Below are 22,308 nucleotides of genomic sequence, written 5' to 3'. Positions count from 1 at the left end.
GGAGTGTTTAGAAGGTGAGGATATACTGCTACATTTTGTTGCAAGTCCTACTTTATTTTCTTTCTGTCAAAAAGTAGGCATTTGATTACAGCTAAAGCCTAAGCAGTCCTTATCTCTGGAGCCAGCAAACATATGATTTTAGAAAGGTTATGATGTCAGAGTAAACCTTGTTAGAATCCAGACAAATAATCAAAGAAAAAGTACCAGAAGACATCTTCTGATGTTCATGACTTCTTATTTTTATGGATCAGGCCCAGAAAGAGGAACAGAGTTAAACAACCTCAGTGGCATATCTGGCTGATGCTGGGGTGGAAGCCAAAGTCAATCTGCCATTGCCAGAGTCACACTGTGTCTCGCCAGAAAGTCCAAAGACATGAGTCAGCTGCAGCCTGTGAATTGCCTTGTTGGGAAATAAAAGGGCCATTAAAAGAAGCTTTCACCCCCCCCCAAAAAAAACCAGAAGAATTGAGGTCAGTTATAGCATATAGATTCTGGAGCAGCAATCAGTTCCGTGTTCTGTAGTGGTAGTTATAGAGCCTAGTCATGTTTCACTACACCACCAAACCAAAGAAGAAGAGTTGATAGTGTACTGTCTGGGTTCAGCATTCATGAGAAAAAGGTGCCTTTTGCTTAATAAAAGGAAAGTGAAGGGAGAGGACAAGGGACCATCTCTGCAACTGATAAAGGGCCATAAGCAGTGGGAACTAGCTACCTTAAGGTGAAATTGTGCTATTCTTCCTTACATAACCTCTAGGATGAATTGCTCCAATGCACAAATGCAGAAAGGTGTTCATACTTAAAACAACTTTAAAGTTTTAAAAAGTATAAAAAATAATCTAGTGACATTGCAGTAACGCTAACATCATTTACAACAGAGCCATTACAATAGCACTAATCATCCAGAGCCAGCGCAATGTAGTGGTTAGGGTGTTGGACTAGGACTTGGGAGACTAGGGTTCAGATTTCCAGTCATGAAGCTCACTGGGTGACCTTGGGCCAATCACTGCCCATCAGCATTGCTGTGGGGATTAAATGAGGAGGGGGGAGAACCATGCGCTCCTTGGAGAAAAAGATGGGATATACAGTAAATGCAATAAATAAATAAACATTTCCCCAGCTTAGCAAATGCTGTTCTAGAGAGAAAGATTGGCCTGAGGTATCTTCCTTAAAAATGAATACCACTAACAAGGCCCTTGATGTGGTGCTCATCTGTTCAGTTTTGTGTAGCCTGAACGCCCGAAGTGAGGCCTCCTCAGATGGTCTTAATGCACATGGAGTAACATGTTGAGGAAGATGCTCCCTCACGTATCCAAGGCACACATCATTTAGGGCAACCTTTCCCATCCTAGGGGCAGCTTCCATCGGCCTAGCCAGCTAGCTGACTAGCTAAAGGAAAACTGATTTAGGTATTTAAAGGTTCAAAAGCAGCACTTTGAATTGAGCCCAGAAACTAACTGGTAACCAGTAATACATATTCTCAGGGATAGCTGTGCCATCATCCACTCTTCAATGGCAGCTCTAGATAGTCATTATTTAATTAATTAGTTTTTTTAAAGTTGCATCTGGTCTTTTCGTTTACATAAGTGTCCCAGGCAGCTTACATAAAAACAAAAAACAAATACAATATCCGTGTCATAGGCACATTTGGCTGTCTTTAAAATGTCTTCCTGCATTATGATGTTATCCTCTCCAAGAACAATCAGTCATTCATGGATAGCTTTTTCAACATAGGCAATGCTGTCCACACAACAGTGTGGAAATTCTGTTGTGCAAGTACATTCTGAGTGTGTCCTCTACAGCACATGGATCAGGATGTTGAGAATTCTAGATACGTCTTAGACATCTACCAGTGTTGGAGGGTGTGTTCGTTTTCAGTCAGACCAATGGCATTACCAACATCAGCCTTGACATCATCATTTATCTATTCATGATTAAATTAAATTCTTATTATAATATAATAATTATTTCATTACTTCAAAAAATAAAAAAAATTCTTAAGAATAAATAATGACTTTTGTGAACAACAAAGCAGCCTTTGCAAAACTGTTCACAGGCTTCTCTGTGCTGAGTAGTGGTGTGTCATGAATATTTATAGATGGCTAATAGGAGACGCAGCTATACCTGTGATCCATGGTGGAAAAACAATGGCATCAGGTATTGAAGTGAACTGATACACAAACTGAAAATGGCTTTTTTATTATTTATACAAATATTTGTATATCACTATTTTGTCAACATCAAAGTGGTTTACAGCATATAAAAATAGAATAAAAAACATTACAAATACAATAAAAACAAAGGACACCTGCTGCAAAAAAAAAACATCTTCTTTGGGTGTTTAAAGGTTCAAAAGCATAAGCCTGGCAGAACAGAAAGGTTTTCAGCAGGCATTTAAACATTAAAACAGAAGGCTCCTGCTGAATCTCTGTTGGCAGAACATTCCAGAGAATTGGGCCGATGACACTGAAGGCTCAATTTCGTGTCAATGTTAAATGAGCCTTGCCAACTCAACAACTTACCTTATTCTTTCACAAACTGCATATTCTAACTTCCATTCCCTGAACCTGAAACAAAGAAAAACTATTGTTAATGTTAGAAAAGCATAGGTATAATGAAAGATACTCATTTAATCCCCATCCTTTTTTTCTTTAATAAGTTGTTCTGCCTACAGATGTTTTATGTAATAAAGTCAGGGTAGCTGTTGTGTGCCCTCCTGATAGACAATCAGATACCATAAAATCCACATTAATTCCATTTCTGCCAGGACCTGATGTTACTGGATTGCATCTTCCATCATCCCAGACCATTGGGCATGCTGCCTGGGGTTTATGGGAGCTGGAGTCCAACAACACTGGCAGGGCAACAGGTTCTAAGGTTATATCTTGAAGAGCTTTTAGTTCAATTTATGTCAGGCATATGGCATTATGCCGCCACCCCTGCATGAAAAGGGTACCCAAAGAATCCTGGGAACTGAAGGGTGCTGAGAGTTGTTAGGAGACCCCTATTCCCCTCACAGAGCTACAGTTCTCAGAGTAGTTTCACAATTAATCCTTTCAAAAGTCATGACTTCCCCCAAAGACTCCTGGGAACTGTAGTTGGTGAAGGGTGCTAAGAGTTGTTGGGAGATCCCTATTACCCTCCCAGAGCTACAGTTCTCACAGTAGTTCCACAATCAATTCTACTTCCCAGGGAATTCTGAGAATAGTATCTCTGTGAGGGGAATGGGGCATCCTAACAACTCTCAGCACCCTTCACAAACTACACTTCCCAGGATTTTGGGGGGAAGTCATGACTGTTTAAAGTGGTATGATACTACTTAAAATTTATAGTGCAGGCGGGGCCTAATTGGGCAATGCATAAAATGATGAAGACATCAACTAATCATCTTCCTCAAGTTTGTTCTTGGACAACAGTATTTCTATATTATTTAGCTGTATTCCCTTTTCACACTGTCTGAATGGTTCACATTGAGTGTAATTGAATATCAGCTGACATTTGAGGAACTGTTGGCACCTTTGAGTTGAGATATGCAGCTGGCACCATACAAGCTGCTGCTAATTGCGTAATCTTTCCTGCAACTTGGCACTACCAGCTGATCTGTTATGGGAATGTATAGATCTGAATGGGAAAGTTTAGATGGATGCTGTACAACTGAAATGTTTGTCCCGTGGAATGGGTGTTTGGGTGTTATAGCTCTAGTTCTACAGTCTTGTCCACAGCTGCATTTATAAAAGCATCTTTTCTGAAACTTGTAAGATAAGCTGCACTTTCTTGCTGATAATGTTCACAAATTGTATTAGTGAGATATGCTGTGGTTGTGAGCAGTCATATCAAATATATAGACTAAGCTAAGTTCTAGTAATGGCATGAGTTTTCATGGTTAGATATACTTCCACTGGCATCTTTTGAACCCTGCTATAATATATTCATTCATTTGGATGCTGTGTCAAGTCCCTTTATGATCACTTGCCCTAATATCATGTGGTATGTTGACTGGCTCACTTACTTGAGTCATTTAGATTGTTTTACTGAATGATTCCTCAGAAATCCTTTTCTTCTGTTAAGGATCCTGCACCTTAAAGATCTGCAAATGTAAATGTACTGCCTTCAAGTCAATCCCGACTTATGGCGACCCTATGAATAGGGTTTTCATAAGGCTGAGAGGCAGTGACAAACAGGCATAAAATGCAACGGGTGAAGCTTTCCATCTCTGTCATTGCTGAGAAAACTCTTGCTGAGAAAACTCCTGGTGAATTATGATTAGATAGCTGTTAAACATGTCTTTCCACTTGTACAAAACGTGCTTCCATAAGACAGATAAAGAAGGCTGTTCCTATTGATCTTTTTTTGGGGGGGGAGGGATCCTCACATTTTTAATAGGAAGTAGAATAGAATCTCAAGTAGGCTGCAATCCTAAACATAATTACTTGGATGTAAATCTTGTTGAAATGAGTATAACTTACTTTGGGCCCTCCAGAAGAGGGGGGGGAGCATTCTGCAACATGGCATTTACACAATCATAGTGCATTAGTGATGGATTTATACTGAACCATCCACACACCATTCCACTTTATGCTATTTCGTGATGCATCCCCAATGTTATCACATTATTGCCATCTAGAGGTACACTTGCGCTATAGCACAACAAAACTGGGACAATAGCAACACCCCAGGACATTTGTGGTATAGAAAGTTACACAATTTCAGCAGGAAGCTTTGGGACGTGTACTGACTAGAAATGAAGCAGTTTGTCATCCCTGAAACTGTTGCAGGCACAATCAGTATTCGAAAGCAGGATCCCATATAACTGCCCTGATACTATCAGGAGTATAAATCATCATTAATGCACAATAAAAAGTTGGGCATCTGGAGGGGACCTTCTTCTACTTTTAGGATTAGTGGTGGCAGATGTAACATGCTTTTCTCTCTCTCTCTTCTCATGCCGAGGATGAATGTGACTAGGGGTGCTGCTTGTCCCTCCTTTTAACTACCCAAAATGAATGAGCCTTTTGAGTATTCCCAACAGAAATGCTCTATCCCCGCCTCACCTGTTTGTCCTGGCTGCATGTAACAATATATGCAGCTGGGGATCGTGGGACCTGACTAGAATGGTTGCGTATAATGGCCAATGTGTCGTTATTTACAACCAAGAAGAGACTTCTCTTGTCAGGAAACTAGTCCATTTGTTACCTCCTTCCCCAAGGCAAATAAGTTTTGGCTTGGGGAAATAGAAGGTGGTAACAGGCAGCAGAAGGTATGGTGGAGACAGGGCACCAGCCTCAATTTGAGTCTGCTCAAGTTCAACAACCCAACTCAAATTTGGGTTGTATTTGACAAACCCATTTTGAGCTCCTCACTCTCAAATATTCATCCCATGCCTGCTTGAGACACAAGTTGTAAATCAAGCAATGGAGCAGACAGCCCAGTTTAAGATAGAAAGGAGATCAGATGCATGCTTTCCAGACATATGTTTAATGTACCCACCCATTCCAAAAATAGTATCCTTTTTTAGGGAGAAGGAAATCCCTACCGTACCCATCCCTGCCCAGATGCTTCTCAGAGTAAAGTAATCCTTCATGAGACATAATGCCTGCAGTAGCTACCCTTAGGAGTTCCTCCCATATACTTACACCATGTAGGCCCAGCTGGCGACCCCTGAGATTCTGTGTTTACTGACCTTCAAACCTTTGCCAAGATCACATCTTTTCAGCCAACAACATTTATTTGTTCATTACATTTATACCCCGCCTCTCTTTCCTGATAGAAACCCACATTGGCTTATAAATGGTTCCCAGGCGGTCTCCCATCCAGGCACTGACCAGACCTGACCCTGCTTAGCTTCAGCAGGTTACTGGCCTCATGTGTCTTCAGACCATAGCCTGGGTCCTTAATTTACTTGATTTAAGGATAATTATTTGAGGGTTATTGAAGGTTGTTTATCACAGGTCAATCAGGGAAGCTGATGGTACTATCTTGCACTGGGTGTTTAATGTGAAGAATCTTTTCTTCTCTATGGCCCACGATTATAAGTGGAGAGCCCAGTCCACCAGGATGTTCTTCAGTGCTAGCCCCTTTGAAATGGATGAGAGAAGTGAAAGAACAGAATAAGTAAGCATTCACATTTAAAGCTGGATCTATCAAATTCACAAAACAATATGAGAACCAAAACATAGCCATCCTGAGAAATTTGCACTTATCCGAATTTTGTGATGCACTTCTTCAAACAAACAATGTTTACTAAAATGCATATATGTTAGAAAGTGTACATAAACATGAATACATTGGTGAAAATAACATAAAATGCATAATATTGGCAGAAATTGCTTGCAACAATGTGTATATTAGTCAAAACTGCATACAAAAACATGTTTATTAGGAGAAATGCTGAATAATTTTCATGAGGATTTTTTATTTTAAAAAAATCTCAAATTGCTGTAAAAAGGTGAAGAACAAATTAAGATTGGAAAAATTAGAAACTGAAAGAACCGAAATTGATAGATCCATCCCTACTTGAAACAACAAACACAGCTCAACCCTATGGTATATGTCCCATAAATATGCACTTCTTACAGGAATTGCAGGTTTGGATTTGTTTTCCTTTTTTTCTTATCAATCACTGAGTTTGCACAAATGCAGTTAAACATGCAGGTGCACCCTGAAATTTGATCCTGTTTTGGGGGTGAAGGGGAACACTGCTTTTATTATTGACAGCAGGTGCTCAAATGCACACATAAGCATGCTAAGTTAAACCCTAAGATGCAAACTTTTTCAGGGAGGGACTAGGAAGTAAAGTGCAAACAGCGACAGAGAACGCTGCATGGACTGAATAACCTTTTCACATAATTATGTGAAAAACTGTCTTACACCATACATTTAAAGCACATGCCTTCCCCCAAAGAATCCTGGGACCCGTAGTTTGTCCTCTCACAGAGCTAAAATTCCCAGCACCCTTAACAAACTACAGTCCTCAGGATTCTTTGGGCGAAGCCATGTGTTTGTTTTCAAGTGTATGATGTGGTTGTGACCGATCTGCTAGCAGTTGCATTCATACTTCTGTAGTTTTTGTTACTGATTCTCTACAAGGCTTAAGAGCAGAGATGTTGTTTATTAAGTTTCAGCTGTTAACAATACTTGGACCAAAGTGTGCCTTTCCCATCCCTTGCCAAACACCTGCCCAGTTCTGCAGCTCAGTTAAGTAGATCTGTTGGTACCTGCTGAATAACACTTGCAAACAGCCACCCTGGGCACAACTCCAGCAGGCTGGCTGCACTAAGGAGAGGACCAAGGAGGGATCATTAATGCCTCAATGCCCAGATTCCAGACAAGAAGTTCCCAAGTCTCTTTTTCCTTTTAAGGAAACATCTGAATGGTGCTGAGGACAGCAATTGCCAGCAAGCCGCAGCAATGCTCATTTTAGTATGTTTAGGAGGAACTCACAGTGTGTCAGTTTGTCAAAACATTTGTGATTAATCAGCGCAAGCACCAAGCTGGTTCTTTTTAAGGAAAGGCCAGGGGCAGAGCATAATAAGTTCATGCCAATAGCTGCAAGGCATAGTGACTACGGAAACATTTTGTCCACTCTTGGGATGGTATCACAAGGATGTCAGAGTTATGGCTGCAAAGTCCATACCTGGAGAGGGCTTCTGAAACTTTGAGAATTGCATATAATATGACTAGATGCAAAGCCAGACTGACTATTCGGGTAAAACAGGAATGGCTGCAATGTTTGTATTCTCAAGGACAACTATATTCTCCAGATACTATTCAGGGGCTGGAATAAGTCAACCTGTCCTTGGACAGTCAGCTCTGTAGCAGGAATAAGGAACCTGTGGCCCTCTCCGGATGTTGCTGGACTATAACTCTTATAATCTCTGACCTTTGGCCATGGTGGTTCTGGTTGATGGGAGCTGGAGTCCAACAACTCCTGGAGGGCCATAGGTTCCCCGTCTCTGCTCTCTGGCAAAGTTGGCATCACCTAGCAATTGGGACTTCAAAGGTACAGGGCTCATGTACTTGGGTTCATTGGCAGAAAAGCAAGGAGGGGTGCCCATTTTTGAACCAGTCCTAGGAGCAGTGGCTTGAACTGAGGTTTGATCTATGCCATACATGGAAAGTAGCAGATAATAAATGTTATTTATGTTGCAAGCCCTCTCTCTTCCAATGGATATTTTGCTGATCTGACTCTTCTTCTACGGTTGTTTTACTATGTAGGTTTTCTTTCTTTAGATTTTTCTGGTATTTATACTTTGTGTTATATAATTAATTTCTGTTAAGGTAGTGAACCAAAACAGGATAAACATGATTTTAAATAAATCTCCATGTGGGAAAACTTTTGACAATATTCAATTAAATACTTGTGCTAGCGCAGCAAGATTTCTCCCCTCCCCCCCCGACCCACTCCATGCCCAAATCTGTTCCAGAGGGTTGGGAGAAAACCCAGAACAGATTTAGGGAGCTCGGGGGGGGGGAGGGAAGGAGAGGATCAGAATGTTCCATTGTGCAAAGAGAAATCCTTGCGCTGACAGAACGTTCACCCTTACCGTTACATAGAATACAACCCTTTACTTCTAATCAAGTTCCTGTTAAAAGTACCAGGGCAGACCAGACCTGTTTCCCCCACCGCCTCACTTGAGTTGACAACACTGTTTGAAAGATCTCCTCAGAAAGCAGATTGGCCATGACCCTTCTCCTTCCTGAATGTGCAGTGCAATAAGCTGCATATGAAATCCATGTGGTGACTCCTTGCTTCTTTTCTTTACGAATGAAACTGTGAGCAATATTATTGAACTGTACCTTGACTTGAAATTTGGCAGGGCCAGAGAAAATTGCTTAGGGGGTTGGATCTGGACAGTTGGCCGTGATTTGGCTATCCTTAGTACAGCAGAAGAGATTTCAGCAGGCTCAGCCTTTTTCACCCTGTGTAAAATTTCAAAATGCCCATTCCTATACAGTTGTTATAGGTACAGTCAGGAATCTGCCCTCCCTTCCATCTGACCACCCTAATTAAGTTGTTGCTTATATTACAGCTACCATCATTCTTAACCATTGGCCATGCTGGCTGGAGCTGATGGGAGCTGAAATGCAACAACACCTGGAGGATATCAGGTTCTGCCCTAGTTTAAGAAAACGAGCGTTTTGGAACAGGCACAGATTTTCCCATCACAGTCCATCAGTAACAAAAGAGCTGTCAAAATTGTCACTTCTATTAAATCTCCTAAGACCCAAACTACACAGTACATTAACATCACAGTACAAACTACACAGTACATTATATGAACACCTCCCCTTTGCCATTTACTAGCTGATGAGAAGGCTGCATGTCTTCCCACCAATGGCAGTGGCACTGGGCAGAGCTCTGGGCCAGCACAGTGCCCTTGCACTTATCAATGCCACCATCTGTATTATAATCGCCTTGCCACAACATACAGATGCTGGCAGCAATGCTGACATAATTCAGATGGCAAAACAAGTAAGTTAAGGCATGTTGTGTAGGCCTGTCCATCCCCCATCCCTTTCATCAGTCAGCTCTGCAGGGACAATTGAACAGTGACAGTGGGCCCTGCTGGGGGCCCAGCAGTTGCCCAAGTATGCCGTTTGCTGGCACTAGGCCTGACCAGCTTTCCTCCATAGCTCAGTGGTAGAGCATCTGCCTTGCACGCAGAAAGTCCCAGGTTCAATCCCCGGCATCTCCAGGTAGGGCTGGGAGAGACTTCCTACCTAAAACCCTGGACAACTGCTGCTGGTCAGCATAGTACTGGGCTAGATGGACCAGCAGGTCTGACTCAGTATAAAGCAGCATCCTATGTTCCTCTTGCCGGAAATAGCAGTTTTGTGTGGTTTGTTAAAATTTAACCTTCACCTTCCCCCTTTGCAATTCCAATCCTGATGAGGGGGCCCAGCTGCTATTTAGCAGCTACTATTTATTCTTGACTAAAATAAAATAAGAGATGACTACCCCTGCTAGCCAATGGAGGCAGCCCTCTTTTAGTTGTTTTTTAACCAAGAGTGACCCTGGAAAGGATGCTGTGTCATGACCTAGCATTGTCCCCATGGAGCCATTCTCAAGGGTAAATGCTGCTATGCTGCTACTGATTGCATCTCCAACACCACTTGATATAGTGGAAAAGCCATTTTTAATAGTTAAAAAAGAATAGCCAAAACCCTCTGCCATCTTGTCTCTATCAAGTAACACACACACACCAAATTAAAGAATTTTCCCAAGCCCCCACAGAGCACAAAAACCTTTAGGGTTAATTTTCACCCCATCCCCTGAAACCTACAAATATTGCTGGACCAAATATCAAGTTAACTCATCATGTCAGATTTAAAAAGAAAAGGCAAAGACAAGATAAATTTGCAACAAAGTATCAACCAGTTATTAAATATAGGAAGGAGTTAGAAAAAAGGTTGCAGTTTTACACTGTTTTGAAGTCAGGCTTGACAAGGATGGTTATTATTGCTATTTAATCTATTGTCAAAGATTATGATATAGTTTCTTGTCTCTTTTTTTCTTTCTTGTCTCTTTTGTTCCATTGCCTCTTCTTGTTCACTTTGGTTAATTCCTTTTGAAATAAAGTGCATTTTTTAAAAATGAAAACTGTTTTTTTAAAGGCTAGAGAGTGAAGACTAGGAATGGGAAGAAATTTAATTCAGTTTGCATTTAAAGCCAAATTTATCAAATTCATACTTTCTGAAGCAATATGAGAACCAAAACACAGCCATCTTTTGAAATTATCCAGATTTTGTGATACAGTTCTCCAACCAAACAAAGTTTACAAAAATGAGCCTAGTAATCTCTTAACTAAATACAGAGAACCTTGGTTTCCCAAAATGGAGTCTGTCTATTTATTTATTTATTTATTTATTTATTTATTTATTTATTTATTATTTGGTTTATATCCCGCCCTTCCTCCCAGCAGGAGCCCAGGGCGGCAAACAAAAGGGGAAAGAGTATTAGGGGAAAGTGTGTATGAAAATGAATATAGTGAAAACATACAAAAATTAAAATAAATTGCTTGCAAAAATGATACATTAGTCAAAACTGCATACAAAAATTACATAGCAGAAATTTGCACTAAAATGCTGGAGAATTTTTATGAGGAATTTAAAAAAAAATTGCTGCAGAAATGTGAAGAACTGAATTTAAGATTGGGAAAATGAGAAACTGAGAGAACCAAAACTGACAGATCCTTCCATGCCTACTAGAAAGAGAAAGGGATGCTATTGCATTTCTAGTTGATATGGGACTGCAGTTTGCCTTTCTGATCCAGCAGCAATCCATGTCCATCCCCAACTGAATGTTTTGTCTGCTTGTTAGCATTCCAGACCAGGAAGGGCAGCTGTAGATATTTAGAACTCAAATGAGCCCAGTAATCTCTTAACTAAATACAGAGAACCTTGCGTTCCCAAAATGGAGTCTGTTTATTACCATAAAGTAAACAGGATCTTAAGTCAAACTTCACCTAATCACATGCTAGATTTTGTTCAGATTTCTTAGACCAAAGCCATATAGGAGATTGCCTTTTCTGTGAATGTTCTTTAGCTAGAGGACACACTGAAGCTGGATATGCAGATTCTAGAAATATTGAGTCCTGGCCATGCTAGAAATTAAATCATGTAAACCAAGGAGATTCAGCTCTAACATTTTCACTCAGCTGTTTCTAAACAGAACAGCCAGACTTGGGGTTCACTGTTCTGCCAGTTCCAATGCGTCTCTACAACTCCTGAAAATTGGGGCACACGATGCTAGTCAAACCCTACCCCTTTTTCTTGTAAAATCTGGTAGGAGCTGCTTGAGTGCGGGCTTTTTTTCAATTTGCTTCTAAGAGATTTCACAACTGCTCAGCAGATAAACCTGTCCCCCCTCTGGGTGTGGCTAACTGAAACGCTTTGATCCAGCGACTAATGTGCTTACAGCCTTGATGTTTGTAGAAATCCTCATTCAAATCCAAAGGGAAAGCTCATTAGCCAAAGGATTTGGACTGAGCTGACTATAGGTCTACACCACATTCAACTGAGTGTTATGAGATCTCTAGTTTTCAGCTTGGATGCTAGAAGAGAGTTAAGGTCATCCATAAGTAATGTTCTTTGTACCATCATCACTGGTTCTTTTGACAGTGTAAGATCCAGGTCAGAAAAAACAAAGAGGCATGGAAACAAAGTTTGATGTCCCAGGCCAAAGTAGATGTGATGCAAATACATCTTTATATTTAAAGTGCAGGGATTTTCAAAATGCAAATTTAATCAGTGTGGGGGTGAGAGGCTGATAATTCATGAGAGGGAATTTAATCCTTTTCTTACCTGCTGCCATCCTGAGAAAAATCACTTCTCTCAAGGTACTATTTGCTTTGGCGGTGACTTCCCTCCCATGGGTGTCAGTGGGGAATTTCTTCCCAGTGTAAGTAGTAGCTTCAGAGGAGGGATTTGCACAAGATTGCAGAAAGGAACAAAAGGGTTAAATTCCCTTTCCAGTACTGCTCTCATCCCATCTGTTAATTATCATGTGTAGTCTGATCTTCATATCTTGCTTTATGACTCTGGTTTCTCAACAGAGCATCTCACATCAACTTAGCATCCAGCTTTGCATTGCCTGGCTTCAGCATCTTTCCGATATCATATTTGTACCATTGTGAGCCCTGATCCATGGAACTGAAAGAACAGCAGAAGGCTGCATGCACTGCTGTACTCCTGGTTCTTAATATAATCAAGGGTGGACAGCAATGTCAATTGTAACATTTTCTTATGGATTCCAGCATTTGGATCACTAGGGCCCCTCCCTGGGTCGGACTCTTATTGTTAATGCTGGCCCTGAAAGCAAAGGGGTGATCTCAAGTATTTGTACATTCTTAATAGAATTTATGACAGCGCACCTAACAGGATTGAAAACGGTGTGGGAGACAGATATAGAGTAGAAACACACTCACTGTTCTGTCGGTTCCAGTGCATCTCCACCTCTTTCTTCTGAAAATGGGGGCACAAAATGCTAGTCAAATTCCACCACTTTTTACTGTAAAACTTGGTGGGAACAGCTTGAGTGCATTTATTAAAAATTCAGCTTCAAAGAGATTTTGCAACTGACCAGCAGATCAACACCCTCTCCAGGTGTGGCTAATGGAAATACTTTGATCTGGCGAGTAGTGTGTTTACAGCCTTAGATAATACATTGATGAAGTGAAATGGACACATCTATGGTGTTCCAGACCAGTGAAATTAGTGTCAGCCTACATAAAATAAAATACTTTAAAAGTTAGCCATTGATGGTACAGAACTCCAATACTACTGTCACACATGATGTCTAACATAGCGCCATCATGTTTGTGTGGTACATATTACCACCTTTGGTGGGAGTGTCCTCAAGTAAAGCAGTTCTGGGAGGAGTTGTTCAAGGAAATCAGTAATATTATTCAGGAACCTTTACAGTGTACTCCACAACTTTTTTATTGCCCATATTTGACCAGGAAAATGTAATAAATTCAAGAACCTTATAATATTTTTACTGCTTTTTGTGAGACAGACTGTTGCCCAAAGATGGAAAACATTGCATAAGAAACTTGGTATTACTATAGTGGAATATTGCCATCTTAGAAAAAAAATCACTCATAACTTGTGATCTCTACAGGGAATTGGAACACCGAATGTTTTTCACATTACATGGTGGAACTTTATTCTATATGCTAACAGTGCAACCTTTCCTCAACAGCAGTCTGCAGTGTCCATAGAAATTTGATATGCGTGAATAAAATGCAATATAGACTACTTTTGATTGTGTACCCATGGGACAAAATTGTATACAAATAATTGGCTGTTGTCCTCTCCTTCTTGCTTTGTTTTGGGTTTTTTGTTTGTTTGCTTTCTCCTTGTATATGCATAAAAGGCAATAAAATATTTAAGTTTTTAAATATTTTTTTTTTTTAAAAAGATGGACTGTAGAAATATATCCAAATCCAAATCCATTCTTAGATAAGAGAGCAACTGGGGAAAGTGATGCCCTGCACTTATCCTGGGCATCTCTTTTCATCTTCTTGGCCCCCAGAAGCATTTCAGAATGGCAAGAGTCTTCAGATTGAAGATCTTCAGAGTGCTGAACTGCTATTGGAGGTTGCTGAGGCAGCACCCCCAACATAGGTATGCCAGATGTGCACACAGATGGCGCAATATGGGGTTCTTTCTCCCCACCTGTTGTGCTCCCACTAAAGCCGATCAACTTGAGAACCAATAGGAGTTCATGAAATCTGTTAGTCTTTGAGGTGCCCCAAGAGTCTCTGTTGCTTTTGCTCCAACTCTGGAAACGGAAGATTTTTGAGTCAAGACACTGATTTAGGGTAGAGACATATTCATTGTTGTGTTGGTTCCAGTGCATCTCTGCCTCTATCTTCTGAAAATGGGAGCACATGATGCTAGTCAAACCCCATCTGTTTTTATAGTGAAACCTGGTGTGAGCAGCTCAAGTGCATTTTTTTGGAAAAATCCAGCTTCAAAGAGATTTCACAACTGATTGGCAGATCAATTCATTGCTCCTCCAGGTGTGACCAATGGAAATGCTTTGCTATAGGCAAGGAATGTGTTCACAGCCTTAGACAAGCCTGAGATTTGCCATTCCCAGGAACTTCAAGCTTGTGCTAGAATTCCTGTTCATTGAACATGGGTGTGCATTTTGTGTTGTACTTAGGCAGGCTTATAGCTAGCTGTTAACTTATGTCTGGAAATTACGAGTGCTTCCACACAGCAGTTTACAGTGGATTGGTGCTGCTCATACACATTTCTCACAGGATCAACATGACACCATCATCAAAATGTCAGCCCGCACTTTCCCTTCCTTTAATCTGGATTCCCCCTTACTATGGAAAATCTGATAAGTAAAAATAACTCATCATACATCTGCAATCACTACAGGTGTGAAAGCTCCACAGTGCATTCTGAGGTGGTGCGTGGCTTGTCATGCATGTGGTGATGTTTCAGTGGGTGGCCTCTGTTGGCACAGCGCTGCTTCTGTTCGCTCCTCACATGAGCAGATCCGCACAAGACCTGTCATAATAAAAATAAATGTTTGGGGCTGCTTGGAGCTCTGGGTGTGTGTGTGGATGGGTTTTCACTAGTCTTTCTGTAACTTAAGATAATTCCTCTCTTGCAGTCTTTTCCAGCTGACCTTCACCTTCTTCAGTTTACAGCATACAAGGAACTAATCATGCTGCTGAGAGGGGGAAAGGGAATCTAATCAGTGCTTAGGCTTTTCTCGTTGTTTTTTCAAACTGCTCTGAAAATCTCCTGCACCACAAAGAAGCCGTGCTGCACTGAGCTACTGGAAAGAGGGGTTTTTTTGGGAGGGGGGGGACGGACAGCAGAAGAGGCACCTCTGTGCAGCAGGAAGCCTCCCTGCAGTCTCTTGTCCCCTGTCACCCAACCTCTCTGATGCTGCAGGAGACTCTTGGGGAGGTCTGATAAAACAGAGGCTTAAGACTGATTTCATTTTCCTCCTCCCTTTCAGTAACACGATTGGATCCAGAGGTGCTTTAAGCTGAAGTTGGATGTCAGTTGGAGAAGGCTGGGAGAGAAGAATTGTCTTAATTTACAGAAAGCGTGACACACATGCACCCCCCCATTCACAGCACTAAGCATCCCTAATTTGTTTTTATTATTACACATCTTGCACAATTCTGTTAAATCAGAATTGTGCAAAAATGATTTTTACAAAAGAAAGAAGTAAACTGTAGTTTAATGCCACAGGGGATGGTAAGGGGAAATGATTGAGGGGAGGGACAAAAAAAATCCCAGTATATATTCTGCCAAGCACCACCCACTGATGTGGACAACAAGCAATAGAATAACAATGAATATAGTGAGTGAAAAAACAGGACTGTGTGGACCCTCACATGCTTTTCGCACACAGAGAAATCAGATGTGATGTGAATGACCCATTTGCAAGATAATGCTCCCATCTGCGCTAAAGAAGGAAGGATCTGTCAATTTTGGTCCTCTCATTTTTTTATAATCTTAAATTAATTTCTTCACATTTTTGCTACAAATTGCAATTTTTTAAAAAAAAATCCTCCTGAAAATTCTTCAGCACTTTAGTGTGAATTTCTCCTCATAACACATTTTTGTATGCAATATTGACTAATGTACACATTTTTGCAAGCAATTTCTTCTAATATAGTGTGTTTTTGTACATTTTCCCCTAGTATATGCATTTTTGTAAACATTGTTTGGAGAACTGCATTGCAAAATTTAGTTAAGTGCAAATTTCATAGGATGACTGTGTTTCAATTCTCATATTGTTTTAGAAGGTGAAGATTTGATAGATATGGCTTTAAATGCAAACTGAATTGAAATTGTCCCCCATCCCTAGTCTGGGCACAGCCTACAACAACCTTATCTCTGGTTCGCCTTAAGTATTGTCATTTTATCCTAGTAAATATGACAAACTTAACACTATCCGGGAGCAAGATGAGTTTGCTACATTGTTATGCTATGAATATTATCTTTTTGCAATTTTCCTCCTCTAGGAAGAGAAGGCAACAGAGAAGAAGAAAGAGGCAAAGATTCTTGAAGAAAAATGTAAGGAAACTCACAGCAGAGATCTGAAAAGAAACAGAGCTTCTGATTTGGGAAAAGAAGGGAAAAAAGAAAATGTCCATAAAACAAATCAGAAGGGAAAGGATGAACCAGACAGTAGTAAGAAAACTGGGCCAGTCAAAGATGAGAAGTCCAAAGGGGAAAAGAAGATCTCCACAGAGAAAGACAAAAGCAGAACAGCAGACAAAAGTACCACCAAAGGGCGAGGGGAAGAAAGGGGCACAATGCCCAAGAACAAACTGGGCGAGGACAAAGGGAAAGAAGAAAAGGCAGCAGAATTGAAGAGAGGGACTGAAAAGGACAAAAAGAAGGAAGATAAAAAAGAATTGGCAGAAAACAGTTCAGTTTTAAAGCCAGGCTTAGACAAGAAAAAAGAAGATAAGAAAGAATCCGAGAAAATGGAAGAAAAAAGTTTGGCTTCAAAGCAAGGATCAAAGGTTGGCAGTGAGGAGAAATCACCAAGAGATAGCAATGGAACCTCTAAGGGGGAAACCCCTACATCAGACCAAGAGCAAATGAAAAAGGATACTCCTGACAGCAGCCCCTCAAAGCCTGCAGACAGTTCTTCCAGCCAGAGCAAGGAAGAGGAAGGCACCAGTATCTTTGATGAACCCTTGGAAAAAGTGAAGAATAACGACCCAGAGATGATAGAGATTAATGTCAATAACTCTGACTGCATCAACAACGAGATCCTGGTGCGCTTTGCTGAGGCCTTAGAATTCAACACTGTGGTCAAGGTCTTTGCATTGGCCAACACACGTGCTGATGATCATGTTGCTTTTGCCATTGCCATCATGCTAAAGTCAAACAAGACATTGACCAGCATCAATCTGGATTCTAATCACATCACAGGCAAAGGGATCCTGGCTATCTTCCGCGCACTCTTGCAGAACAATACTCTGACAGAGCTGCGCTTTCACAACCAGAGGCACATCTGTGGAGGGAAGACTGAGATGGAGATTGCCAAGCTGCTGAAGGAGAATACCACCCTGCTGAAATTGGGCTACCACTTTGAGCTAGCAGGGCCCCGCATGACAGTGACCAACCTACTGAGCAGGAACATGGACAAACAGCGACAGAAACGCCTGCAGGAGCAGAAGCAGGCTCAAGAAAAGGGGGAGAAGAAGGACTTCCTGGAGGTACCAAAGGCAGGAGGTCTACCAGCTGGATCACCTAAGGTTTCTCCCAAGTCATCTCCCAAGTCATCTCCTCGGTCTTCCCCTAAAGCTTCCCCTAAGAAAGCTGGAGCCCCAGACGCACCTCCCCCACCCCCACCTCCTCTGGCCCCTTCTCTGGCCCCTCCCCTGATCAACGAAAACTTACGGTTGTCTCTATCTCCGGCAACTCAGAGGAAGATGGTGGAAAAAGCTCTTCCTCCACAAGAGAAAAACTCCAGAGATCAGCTTCTGGCTGCCATTCGCTCCAGCAATCTCAAACAACTGAAGAAGGCAAGTAAAGGGCAAAAGTGGAGAGCATCTTGGGGTGAGGTCCTTGGAAATTCTTGCTGGGTTCATTAAAGTACACCCTGCGTAACACCAGCCACCTAGCATTAGAGCTCACGGACATGCACACACACACATTGCCCCCTACCCCGATCTCCCGTGTCTGATAAATGCATATTTTCCATCACTTGCATATTTTATTATTTTTATTTAACAAAATTTATATACTACTTGATTATGAAAAGCCTCTAAGCAGTTTACAGAAAGCAAAGAAATATAGTTCTGTGATGTTGCCAAGAACTGCCTGATGAGTTCCAGGATCAGAATGGCTCCTTCTGAGGCCTAATATCATGTGCATTTATTTATGAACAGTATTTGCAGGCCACCCTATAAACAAAAGTTCTCAAGCAAGCTCACAACAAGACGTGAAACAATTTGAAATTACACAATAAAACAAATAGCAGTAACAATGTCATGTTATATAAAAACATAGGTCACAGAGAGGGAAAAAACCAGCTTAAAGCTAATAGCTTGAAAAGCTTTGGAATGTGAAAAAGTCTTTGCCTAGTGCCAAAATGACAACAAAATAGAAGGAGGTGAGCCTCTCTAGGGGTTATTGGAGAGATTACCAGTTCACACAATGGAATTATTAAAGGAAGAAGGAAGCAAAGAGGTGAGAACTGGAAGCAAACATGACAACTTGTAACTGATCCCCTTTGGACACATGACACATTTCTCTCACAGATAATCGCCACAAAATATCTATGTAGTCACATATGAAGAACACACATGGCTGTTTTGTAACATCTATGCATATTGGGAAACTAATGCACTGATCAACTTTCTAATATATGAATTAATAGCAAAATAGATACTTGCATCTTTGACAACTGATACAGTACACACTTCATATACATTGTTTCTTATAGAGAATTTGTTTAGGGAACATTAGCTTAGTTTTGACAACACACCAAACCATGGTAACAGAAGGTTACCTATGATTAGCCATGATGTTTGAACTGACAGACCATGGTTTGCAATTGACCAGAAATCATAAACCATGGTTTGTACTGAATTTAAAACTATGTGGTTTGTATACTATGGTGTGAAGTCTGAATTGACAAACCATCGTTAAAACTCTAGGTCTGTCTCTAGAGACTGCTGTGTAATGGAGAAAAGAGTGAACCTTTGGACCAGAGTATTTACAGAATGGAAAATCAAAAGAGATTAACATTTCTAAACCAGGTGTGGGGAACCTTTGGCCCTCTGGATGTTGCTGAACTACAACTCCCATCATACCCAGCAAGTGTGGACAATGTCTAGGTATGATGGGAGTTGCAGTTCAGCAAAGGTTCCCCACACCTCTTCTAAACCATTGTTTGTCTGCTACACATTTGGAAGCTCAAACCATGGTTTTGGCTGTGCAAACCAGATTTGGTGTGATGCCTGAACTGAGTCAATGTGTACAAAATCTGTACACAAATATGTGAAGGACACACGTGTATTTATTTTGCCAGTCATATGTATACGGGGATATCAGTGCACCAGCTGGCTTCTCAAAACATTTCTAGGCCCAATTTAAGATCCTGGTCTTAATGTTTAAAACCTTACATGGCTAGGAACCTGGGTAATTAACCGACATCACCGATGCCAGCTTCTCTTCCTCCCCCTCCTTTTTAACTTTCTTTCCCTTAACTGTTCTTCCTCCCCCTCCTATACTCTTATTTTTAGTATTTTTACCTTCTGAAAAAATCAAATTTGTTTTTTTTAAATCAGATATAAGTACAGTACTGCGGTACTTTAAAATTGTTTAAAGTTAAAGCTTGATGTCAGAAGTTAAAGCTTTGGAGTCTTATGAAAAGATGATCTCAATCATAATTACTGAAAATAACTCATGCCATCAAAATGAGTAGAAATGACTCACATCAAATAACAAAATGTTTCTGGTTTCTGGTTTCAAACAATAGAATGTTTCTGGTGCAGTGTAGGATTATAGGCAAATCTGGAAACATGGCTTCCTCACCTCAGGAAAATAAAAACTTAGCTCTGTACTCTGTACAGACGCTCTGTACTCCATGGAAAGCCTTGAAAAAGTAACACACACACACATTATGTGTTTGTCTGTCTGAAACCTTTTAAGTTATATATTAGGCTGCATTAACAGAAGTATAGTTTCCAAATCACGTGAAGTATTAGTTCCCCTCTATTCAGCACTGGTTAGGCCTCATCTTAAATACTGTGTCCAGTTCTGGTCTCTGCACTTCAAGAAGGATGCAGACAAACTGGAACAGGTTCAGAGGAGGGCAACAAGGATGATCAGGGGACTAGAAAGCAAACCCTATGAAGAGAGACTGAAAGAACTGGGCATGTTTAGCCTGGAGAAGAGAAGACTGAGGGGAGATGTGATAGCACTCTTCAAGTACATGAAAGGTTGTCACACAGAGGAGGGCCGGGATCTCTTCTCAATCATCCCAGAGTGCAGGACACGGAATAATGGGCTCAAGTTGCAGGAAGTCAGATTTCGACTGGACATCAGGAAAAACTTCCTAACTGTTAGAGCCATACGACAATGGAACCAATTAGCTAGAGAGGTAGTGCGCTCTCCAACACTGGAGGCCTTCAAGAGGCAGCTGGACAGCCATCTGTCGGGAATGCCTTGATTTGGATTCCTGCATTGAGCAGGGGGTTGGACTTGATGGCCTTATAGGCCCCTTCCAACTCTACTATTCTATGATTCTATGATAAGTCTATTTCTATTTTTTTAATTCTATTTTTCACCAATAATGGGGAATCCCCTTTAATGGGAATACCCAGTCCCAAGTGCAAAGCAGCTAAATTGTTAGTTGCTAAAAGTTTTGCTTTTGCTTTTTTTCTTTTAATTAGTCCACTTCTTTTCAAAGGTCTCACCTCTGGCTATAAAAATATGTTGTTTTTATGCAGTAAATATTGTATTTATTTATTTTTCCTAAGGAAGCATTTTTTCTTTATTTTAAAGAAATGTTTTATTTCTAGTATTACCACAGAAAAATTTTATTGAATGCATATTGACTGGAACCTAACAGATCACTGGCATGAAGCAACCAGTGGTGTCCACCGCAGGAATGATGACCAACTTGTCGCCTTTTGTAGCTGGGATAGAATGAAGCAGGCCTCTTCATTTCACTATTATTGTAGCAACACAGGAAAATGGCATGCCATTTTATAATCTTATTTTTAAGGTTTTTGCAATATTTAGCTATTTGTTTTAAGATGTGAGATTTACAAGTGTAAAATCTTGAACCCATTGCATTAGGCTGATCTCCAACAGTTACTTTCTCATCTTAGGTTACAGAAAAAGTTAGAAGCAGTGAAACAATTAGGAGAGCAAGCTACGCTCCAAATAATGCATGAACATGAGGCCATCACCAAGACAACAGCCAAGATTAAACAGATAGGTACACACACGGTGGTGGGATGGAATGCTGGGCTGGAGTGAAAGAGCAAAGTAGGTTTATCCCTTTTAATACAATCCATTGTGGTGATTTTAGTGATTCTGGTCATCATCCTAATAGCCCTGGTAAGATGGATTCTGTCCCAAATGGCACAGTTACATCAGAAGGAAGAAAGCATAAGAGTCCAAGACAAAACAGACGTGCATAAGGTGTGAAAAGACATCTGCATAAGTATATTCAGATGTTTTTCAAAGGGGGGAATTGTCACAAGTGCTTGGGCTGACCCCATTTTGGTTCATGGGCCCTGGAGCATTCTGGGCTACATTCCACCCCACGCCCTGTTTTCTGGCTCGTCGTACATTCCTGCAGTACAGTGAAGGACAGAAGCAAGGCCATTCCATGGGCAACTGAAATAACTAAGAGAAGCTGGAATAAATGTTATCTTCTTCCTTGACATGCTTCCCTCAAGCTCAGCAGAACGATCCCATTGTTTAAAGGGAACATTAGAAAATAAAGTAGCCTGAGTTTTCTGAGTGTCAGCAAAATACATACACACAACATGGATCACCTCACACCCAAGCTTTTTTTTACAGAGGAATATGCTAAGGTGAAGACTTTACAGACTGAATGGGCAAGGATGAATAACAACAACAATAAAATAGAATGTGTGAAGCTAGTGTTATAGCTAGCTTCAAAGCAGGGAAATGTTGGGGAAATTCTTTATATACAAACAATAAGCAAAATATATTCTTTTATAAAGCTGTAAAGGTTTATAACATTTCAATAGTTTAGTTTAACATTTTCTAAGTTTAGTAGTCAGCCAGAACCCCTTTCTTCTTGGAGCTGTCTTCCTTGACTGTTTT

The 22,308-nt window shown here is 40.8% G+C and overlaps 1 protein-coding gene across 1 annotated transcript in view; it reads left to right on the top strand.

Moving 5' to 3' along the window:
* The window catches only part of LMOD1 (leiomodin 1), a 40,606-nt gene that overhangs the window by 13,860 nt on the left and 4,438 nt on the right, over positions 1-22,308 (top strand). Inside the window, exon 2 of the mRNA XM_061631788.1 lies at positions 16,503-18,020. Within this exon, the coding sequence (XP_061487772.1) occupies positions 16,503-18,020 (1,518 nt within the window). The remainder of the gene's footprint in view (positions 1-16,502; positions 18,021-22,308) is intronic.

Source organism: Rhineura floridana, chromosome 6, assembly GCF_030035675.1.
Source record: "Rhineura floridana isolate rRhiFlo1 chromosome 6, rRhiFlo1.hap2, whole genome shotgun sequence".
Lineage (NCBI taxonomy): Eukaryota > Metazoa > Chordata > Lepidosauria > Squamata > Rhineuridae > Rhineura > Rhineura floridana.
The sequence above is the reverse complement of the archived record's forward strand: the minus strand, read 5'-3'. Positions and strand labels throughout refer to the sequence as shown.